The sequence below is a fragment of the Bombina bombina genome, chromosome 5 (assembly GCF_027579735.1).
Source record: "Bombina bombina isolate aBomBom1 chromosome 5, aBomBom1.pri, whole genome shotgun sequence".
NCBI classification, from domain to species: Eukaryota; Metazoa; Chordata; class Amphibia; order Anura; family Bombinatoridae; genus Bombina; species Bombina bombina.
The window spans coordinates 717566905-717576532 of record NC_069503.1 but is presented as its reverse complement, the minus strand read 5'-3'; the positions used below and the strand labels follow the sequence as shown (position 1 = coordinate 717576532).

The following is a 9628-nucleotide window of genomic DNA, read 5'->3' as shown; positions in this document are numbered from 1 at the left end:
GATAGACAGACACACTAATGGCATTTGACATCTGTTCCATAGTAAGTGCTCCAGACTCATAAAATTATGCTTTAATTTTTAAGGTGCAGTTATTCTATCTTCTTGTAATCCATAACTGTTCATTGTTTGAACTCTCCCTTAGTATGCATGTGAGATTAATCCTGTGGGGGTTCTGTTTATTGTAATTTTAAATATGACATGTATTATCATATTTATTATTAAAAAAAATACTATGGTTGATACGTATTAGTGAAGCAACCCAAAGGTTTATAATAGGGAAGATTTTTAACTAAATGTACAGAATCTGTATTTCCCATTCTGTTTGCTCTTCATCACCCCTGTACTTTAAAGAATTTCGTTTTTTTGTCTAGTAAAAAAATGCAGAATTTCTAGCATAACTTCCCAAAAATCTGCTAAATGAAACAAAAGAATTAAGAATACCGCCCTTACCTTTACTATTTAATAAAACCCTAAACAAACTGCCCATATGTTTATTTAAGAACATGTAATGAGTGTTAAACAAATAAAGTCACATAAAACATACTGTAGGATTACAAAATATTTATTTTAACATGTTTAACATCTGTAGGCACTTTTCATACAGAAATACAAAAAAATCATGCATAGACCAATGTGGCCTGTCCAATGGTATATTTAACACAGTAAATATAGTCACTTTACAAATAATAATATAAATATTTATTTTAAAAATATCCATATAATAAATTTAAGTAGAAAAAAAGAACAGCAGGTTATTTTGATGCAAACAGTTTTACTGCTGACAAAATCAATGACAAAAATTGTAGCACATGGGGCAGACATCTTTAATGTCAGTCTACAAACGGCTTTTTGTGACCATATCAGCAAGTCACAAAGCAAATCCGTAAGGTAGCAGACATCAAAATGTGGGATTAGCTCCAGCGAAACATTAAAAAAAAAATGAAGACAAAAATTTGCTTTCACTGGCATAGCTAAAAATGTGTCATAATAGAATCCCTCTTGGGAGGGAAAATTGAGGTAGACATACTTTATGCATGAAATATATTCTCATTTAATGGCAAAACATTCACTGTCCACTCCAAATGCAGCATTGTGCAGTTAAGGCATTTTTCTATACTATGTTCCAGTGTTTCACTGTCAGTAGCCTTAAACTATTTGAAAAGTCAGCCAGGCTTTGGGTCTGAGTTCTCCTTCCAAAACATGCTTCTGTAACAATGTCCTCCATAGTCAATGACGTTTTCATCTCTCCCATAACGGTATATGTTGGCAGTAGCTCTATATCTGCTCGATCCTGCGGTTGATCTGTTGGTTCTCATGATGCTTCAGCTTTTTCTTGAGCACATAGAGCCTTTAAGAAGCCCTTTAAGCACAAAGAACTAGTCACTGACAGCAAAACCTTCAGAAGTTTAGCAACAGTTCAGCTGTTCATTTGACACTATGATGTTGTCTTCATATTCCAAATCCCTCTCTTTTTGTTAGTCCAGTGTTGTGTCACTTGTTTCATCGCTCTGAGCTTCCTCATTAAATTGGCAAAAGCAAAAGAGCTCTTGATGGTATATTCAATGCCCTCCGATCTGTCAAAAACATAAATTGTATTTTGTTAATTAATTTAATTGAAGTAATTACAATAAACAATAACATAATAATTTAAAATGTTCTTCATACAATAACATATATCTCAGTACAGGTAGGAAACAAACTGGATAAGGCCCGTCCATCAGCCTTTAATAATCCATCCTATCCTTAACACAGAATGTTTCTTTCATGAATCTGATTATAAAATTTGCTTCTATGTATCCTTTGTTGAAGAAGCACAAATGCACTACTTGGAGCTAACTGAACACACTGGGTGAGACAATGGCAAGAGGCATAAACCTACTGCCACCAATCAGCAGCTAACCCCCAACAGTGGACTGCAGCTCCTGTGCCTATCTAAGCATTGTTTTCAACAAAGGATACCAAGAGAAATAAGCCAATTAGATAAAAGAATTACATAGGGAAAGTTGTTCAGAATTGCAATCCACTGTCTGAATCATGACAGTTTGATTTTACTGTTCCTTTACATTTTATCATGCACTAAATCTATGATAAGTGAAGAACGTCTAGGTCAGAAGCAATGGTAGTTCTTTAGGGTTCTTCTTGCTAATAATTGCAGTAACCCTCTAACTTTTAAAGGTATCAAAAACCACACATTTACAAACCAGGACAAGAAGAGTGAGTTAAATGGGGATTAAAATATTTTAATAAACAAAGCATGGACATAGAAAATAATGACCTCCTCCGTCAGTAACCCCCTACACCCTTGAAATGTAGTTATAGGGCAACATTAATTAGCACCTTCCATTTTAAGTTCCAGGCCATATTCTGGTCCAGATCTGGGCTGGATTGGCCTACCAGGATACCAGGAGATTTCCCAGTGAGCTGCAGCAGCTGGGGCTGGAAAGCTACAATGTAAGGGGGTGATTAATGGATGCAATTGTGTTGTAGGTTTGCTATATAAAATCAATCTAGCATTTGTATTTAATACAAAGTAATATAATTTAATTCTAAAAAAATATTAGGGGGTGAGTATCCCAGTAATGCCCTTTGAGAAAAATGGGGCATGTGCATTCTATTGACTCAATATATGAAATAGGGCTGTTCTTCATATTTTTACAGGTCTGCTTTTTATTCCCAGTCCAGCCCTGGTCCAGATACTTTGTTTCCTTCTCTATACATCCCAGAGACCACAACATGTTATCGCTACAAGGCGGATAGCTATAATGATTCTTACCTTTGCAACTTTTTGCTCCTAAATTGTTTCTGAATGCACCGCGCTCCAAATCTAACACCATTGCACTCCTGACGCTGTTGAGCTGGGCTGATTTCTTTCCCAGAATGCTGGACCCTGTAAACAAAAAAATAAAAAGGTTATTTAAAACATTATTGGAAAAAAAAACAACAAAAAAAAAACACCTTTTCACAACAACATATTTCAGAGATAAAGAAAAACTTTAATGCATTTATTCTTAGACTTAGCTGTGTAAATACTTTAGATAGAATATTTGCACACACCTGAGTTTTGCTGCAGATTGGCAGAAGTCCAGACATGTATTGTCTTTGCTTTTGGCACAAGAACACCTGTGTGTAGACTCAGGGAGTTTTTCTGCATCTGTGTCCTGTAATGCCCGTCTCATTCGAGGGCCGCCGAGACCATAAGGTACAGTCCTCCTGCAAATTGAAAATCAAAAACTCTTCAATTAAAACATTAATATACATTTTTAGAAGTATGAAATTGTGAAAACACTGTAATAATGATATACCAAATATCAAAGCACTCACTAATGAAAGTTCTAAAATTATGTCTATTGCAAGCTACTTGGGAGCTGTAATTAAGTTAATATTTCAAATGTTAGACAATTGTATGACTTTTTATTAATATAAACATATTTTGTATTTCATTATACTCTTCAAATCTCACTTAGCATTTGTCATACAATAAAAATTCCCACACAGTGCATTGTAGCAGTAACCTTTGTACAAAAAGGCCTTCATTTTCCACACATTTAATTACATATAATTTCACAAATTACAAGACTCGGTTTCACTGTAGCATATAAGTAATGTGTGCAGGTTCCTACCTGTATTTCAATTAATAATGTGTTAATGGCTATTAAAACATACTTTAGGAGCATATCAGTACAAATGACTGGGAGGTAGGAAGTAAAGCAAATATTTATAATTTAGCACATTATATTAAATCAGTGCTAAGCAATCAGTATTAAATAGCTGCTGTTTTGCTCAATTCACAACCTGTCAACAAAAATGAAGCAGAGATATTTTGCTTCACTCTGAAATGTGACCATGGAGCAGTTTAATTTAAAAGGAAAATTGAGGTCAAGGATTAAATTACCAACTAAAGATAGCATTTGTCTGCAATTTAGATAAGGATAATATACAGCTCCAATTTAGTGAAAACTGTTTATGTGAAAGCAAATATGACATGTTCTAATTCATTAGTGTATATGTCTGCATTATTAACCCTGGCTAACTATGCGCCCAATGCACTAAGCTGGTGCGGACAAGGTTCCTGACTTGAGAACCTTTCCACCCGACCTTGTGTCGAACAGGCAGTGAACACTGTATGCCGGCTACCCGATGTATCATGATGACTAGGGTTGCCACCCGTCCCTTTAAAATACAGAACACTTATAAGTTACATATGCTGCAGGGTGTGCAGGGAGTAATATGAATAGTGCTATCTAGAAACACAATGCGTGTTCCTCCCTGCACACCCTGCAGCATGTGTAACTCATAAGTGTCCAGGAAAACATGGCTAAGGTGGCAACCCTAATCATGACACCGCCACTTGAGTGTGTCATGCTGCCACCTTCTCTTGTGTGACCAATCAAGGGAGAGAAGGGCCTGTCAATCACCTTGAGTGTTCAGGGTGATTTATTTCAACCAACTCAGAAGTTCATGTGTGAGCCTGCCCTGCAGCTCCTAAAAGCAGGACACAGCTGGCAATTGGTGGTTACATGCAACTACCATACTTTATTGGCTCACCAGTCCTTTTTTTTTTGTAGGGATTAAACCCCTAGTAATTTAAGGTCAATAGTGCAATAATTGAATGTATATTTAGAGTGTCAGTCAAAAACAAAATGTTTTAAAATATGTATATATATTTTCTAACTTATGTTCCTGTTTCCATGCTTGTGGGGTGTCTCCCTGTACACTAATGGGGCTGTGGGAGTTATCTTAATTAACCAGTAAGCAATTTGTCCCCAGGGGGATGAGCTGTTCACATATATGCATATCATGTTAGCATCAATATCACTTTATACAGTGGTAACATTTAATTGCTGTACTTTCATAGGCATGATAGTAAATGTTTAGGTTTATTATTTTTTGCAAAGCATATGAAGCACTTGCAAAAGAGAAAACGTGAGCTAATTAATTAGTTTGCTAGGATTTTTTTTTTTTTTTTTTTCTCCGGTATAAATTGTGCTGTCTGAGTTAATTGTATTAAAACCCACCCACAGTCACAAGGATTTACCAGCACGCTATTCCTTTGTTACTTAATATTATTAATGCTGAAAATTCAGCAAAGGAATTACAGAATGAGGGGGTTAGTAAAGAGCAATAAAAGCCAAAAGTCTAGCAAGCTCCAGCGTAGCAGTGAATATAAAGGACAAGGCGTGACAGCTGGTCATTATCTCCTGTCAATTTCAATGTTTCTAGGATTATATTACTGAGAAAAAACAATTATTGCACAATTTCTGAAGCTTTTATTGCATTGTCACTAGTAATAGGGCTCCTAATAATATATACTTTAATTATTGATGTGATTAAAATGTTATTTAGTTATTTAAACTCTCTCCATATATCTATATGTCCTAGACTGCAATGAAACTGTTTTTCTAAAACATAAAACTGAAAATCAATGTAAAAGACTAATTGAACAATTATTTACTGTGCAATTTAATTTGCACCAAATGTTAAACTGTGTTGACTATTAACATATACTTCAGTTACTTACTCGGGAGTGTTGATCCATATTATATCTAGGTGGCAAAAGTAGACACATTCCTTATCCATCAAGGAAGAACAGGAACAGCGCTTTACTCTGCGTAGTCGAGAGGGGGAGCCAGAGGAACGACTAGAAGCAGCTTCCACAGTATTTGATGTTGGTAAACCATCTTCACTGAGAAAAATGCTCCCTGATAAAGAAAAAAAACAGACCGGTAAGCATGAAAATTCTTTAGCGTCTAAATATTAATCTAATCCGAAAAAAAGACTAAAGTAAACTAAGTTTGATCTATGATGCCGCTTTATATACAAATACATTATCATCATGTTAATAATAAATAGTAGCCAATATAAGATTATCCGACTGGTAGAGCAATTTTTTTTGTTTTTGGGAAAAATCATTCTCAGTCCATACATTTCCTTTTACCTTTACTGTAACATTCACAGTGCACCATGGTTACCCAGATTGTGTTGTTTGGTTTTTTTTTTTAAATCTTTTTCGTGATTGTTATTTGTAACACAACTTCAGATTAGATGCAAAAAGCATCAGATTCTCTGGAACACTAGTTCCATTTGAAAACATGAAGTTAGTGTTGCACAAAATCACCCATGTACGTGTAAAGATTGTTCTTAAAAATGATTTAATACGATAAAAACAACTGATTTAATAGGATAACATCATAAAAACAACTGATTTAATAGGATAACATCATAAAAACAACTGATTTAATAGGATAACATCAGAAAATAAAAGTGTGTTGCTACATTAACTAATCACTCCACAGGCTATCTTGTAAGTGAATGTTTACCATGGGTGGCATTATACAAGGTGCTAGAAGTGCTGTACATCTATAGCAGGATTCAACTGGCTCACAGATTGTGCAATATTGTTTCATTCTTCTGTCAATATAGGAATGCAGTGGGTTGCTATGCAATGTGTTGCAGTTGTCTCTAGCAGCCAATGGGTTAATGCAGATGGACAGGATTCCACTTGTGAATACAGGGATGATCCTGACATAATCTGTAATGTACAAGCCATTCACTGTGTATAATTTATGTGCACTTGGGCATCGCATTTCAAGAATGTGCTGTATTCACAGGTGAGTGTGGTAGGGCTGCAGCTGTGTGCAGAAATATGAGCCAGGGGGAACTTTTCAGGTAAGAAATCCCAAAAGCACAGAACAACTAACTCTCTGTTCCCCTCACCATATATTCAGGGGAGGCTACAAGCATTTAACTCCTTGGTTTCCAGGGAGGGCTGCCACACACTCTACCCTCTCTGGAAGCTTGTGGGTTAAAGGTCCACTTGCTAACTACCAAACCAATTATTCATCAGAGTAAACAATTAGATAATCTAACTCAATATCCCGATGTAGCAACCAAAGGAAAAATAGGTTTTAGCCTTTCACTTCACTTAGGTGCTATAAGTGCTGGAGAAGCGCACAGTTCACACCAATATCTGAAAACCATGAAACTACTAATTAAGCTGTAATTATTGTTTTGCACAAATTACAGAGTAGCTGCATATTGTAAGCAGCAATATACAGAATTATAGAGGCTATTCTATGTCTATTGTGTTGCTGGGTGTGAACACAATAAGTGCCACCTAAGCCAGGGCACAGGGGCACTTAGGGATCACACCTGCCTGTGTTTGCAGGAATCTCTCAGCACTGAGCTCAAGCCAGGGCAAACCCTATCATTTCATTACACAATGACTGCACCATCACACTCAGTCTACATTATCCCAGCTGCTCTTTAAATTCCCAGCTCGCAGTAACACCCAAAACAAGTTTTTTTTTTCTGTCAGTTCCTTGAGAATTCATTCAGGATCCGCAAGACTGAGCACCTGATGGTTTTAAAGACTACAAAATCTCTCTAAAATAACTGCTCTATAATAATGTCACATATAAATACAATATTAACCATTTTAACAAGGATGACACTAAATAATAGCACACATTAAACTGAAATAATTGGAAAATACTATAATAAATATCCCTTAGCTGACAAACACAACTCACATTTTTATTTTATATCTAATATTTTTCAGTTTAAATTCTTTACAGCTTGTTAGTGATTCCCGTGCAGAACTTACATAACTGATATGCACACAAGGCTTCATGCATCTATTAATAGTAAGAGCTGAATTGTTTCACACATATCAGTGCTTAAACCCTGTCAGTGTGTACAGAACACACAATGCATTGTGTAAAGTCAACACTCCATTATTATCCATATAACATTTAACCCATTTGGCTGCTACACAGGGCTGCAAATCTCACTAGTCCCATCTATTAGTTATTTTTTGTTTGTTTTGTGTTAAAAAAAAAAAAAAGATTAAATAGTTGGGGCTGAATAATAAGCCCCATTATCAAAAACGTTCCTAAATTACAGGTGCCTGGGATGTCATATTCCATATTACAATTATCGAAATGTCTTGAGTTACTGTGAAATACTGACATTGTATTATTTATTATATCATTACATGCCTGGGGCTGCAAGATGCCAGCAACATATTCCATCAAAAGGATCCACAGGTATAAGTAATTATATACTGTCAATCTATTTTATTTGCTACAAAAAATGGTATTTTAAATATGTATTCTTCCAAAGCAGATCTGGCAAAATACTGCTTTGCGTATACGATTTAATCAGGTGTTAACAGATCTTGGGTAGTATGTTATTACTTTAGACAAGATTATAATTTTATTATTTTTGTTTTCAAAAGCATATATTTTGTATTTAAATAATTTCATAAGCTTATCTAAATGCTTAAAATATGCAATAATATACAACTCAGTATATCTATACTTGCCAATCACGATTTATAGATTAGATAGATAGATAGATAGATGATAAATAATAAAACAAGCAAGAAATAGCAAGTTTTCACATTATAAACAGTTTACTGTACCTGATCCAGTGGCTCCTTGAAAAAGCACAAAAAGCAGATAAATAACCATGTGTAAATCCATTGCAAATCTGTAAAAATGTTTTGATAATGATAAAGAATAAAAAAAGTTTCCCCAAAAAAATGTAATATAGTTTGAAAGTCACTTTTCCCTTTTATTTAGAATAAAAAGAATACAATAAAATATAAGTATTCTATCTTCCAGTATAGATAAATAAGGATAAATGCGCTGAATTAGTTATCCTAAGTCCAATCAATAGCAGATGATGAGCAGGTTCTTAGTTCTAAGTCCAAAGAGATTCTGTTCCAAGCTGCATTCCTCCTCCTTTTTATATTGAACCTCCATTGAGTTTGTAAACAGCAAGAATTTATATTATCCTGAGACAATGTTATTGTGCTATTAGTCACCGACAAGCAACGTGCAGACTAAGATAAGGCTATGCTGGAAAGGAAATCTCTTCTAAGTTCTGAGAGGGAGACGCCGTCTGACAAAACTAGGGGTTGGACTAAGAGAAATACCTGATCTTCCCTTGCTATTGTGAGTTCCTTCCACTAGAGGGCGTCACTTCACTATGTGGAGGTAGCGGTGTAGTTTGCAGGTTTACTCGCTTAGCAGCACGAACGAAATTAGTTTTGCTTCACCTAAATATTGCCGCGGGGTAGAGGCAATGAAGATATTCACAGCAATATTATCAAATAAAACAGCGTTCTTCCTAAAGTTTAATTGAGGATATTCTAAATCTGTAAATATTATGTATCTCTATTTCAGAATAATATATGGATTTATATTTTCTTATTTCACTTAACGATAATAAAAGTAATAAAAGTGATGTTTTATAATCTTGATCCAAATTATTTACATACACCAATAATGGCTAAAGCTAAAGATCAAATAAGTGACCCCCAATTAGTACATTTGGTTCCTGTGCTTGCAATAATTTGACATTTTCCCAATCTTCTGGGTTTTTCCACAATCTTAAAATCAGGGTGATCTAAAAAATAAAATAAAAAAGTAACCTGGAAGCAAAATGTTAAGATGGAATGTGGTATTGGGATAAACCCACCATTAATAAATCAATATATATATTTCTCATACCAAGTCTAGGCTTCTTTATATAAAAATGTATCATCTTTCCCTCCTAATCCTGATTAGACTATCTTGTATAAAAAATATATTTTCCATAGACTTTTAATTGATTTACAAGCAAA

At 34.8% G+C, this 9628-nt stretch overlaps 1 protein-coding gene across 1 annotated transcript; it reads right to left on the bottom strand.

Moving 5' to 3' along the window:
* Positions 1-546: 546 nt before the first annotated feature.
* Positions 547-8873, bottom strand: EDN1 (endothelin 1). The gene is made up of 5 exons (XM_053713106.1): positions 8423-8873; positions 5519-5699; positions 3055-3210; positions 2774-2887; positions 547-1574 (listed from the first exon to the last, which is right to left on the bottom strand). The coding sequence occupies exons 1-5, from the start codon at positions 8481-8483 to the stop codon at positions 1436-1438; spliced, it is 651 nt and encodes a 216-aa protein (XP_053569081.1). The 5' UTR covers positions 8484-8873; the 3' UTR covers positions 547-1435.
* Positions 8874-9628: the final 755 nt, after the last annotated feature.

Excerpts from the sequence above, each read along its gene's own strand:
- EDN1 (XM_053713106.1), bottom strand. The coding sequence starts at position 8,483 with ATGGATTTACACATGGTTATTTATCTGCTTTTTGTGCTTTTTCAAGGA. Across the intron at positions 5,700-8,422 it reads TCAAGGAGCCACTGGATCAG|GGAGCATTTTTCTCAGTGAA; the intron begins GTACAGTAAACT and ends TTTCTTTATCAG. Across the intron at positions 2,888-3,054 it reads CAATCTGCAGCAAAACTCAG|GGTCCAGCATTCTGGGAAAG; the intron begins GTGTGTGCAAAT and ends TTTTGTTTACAG.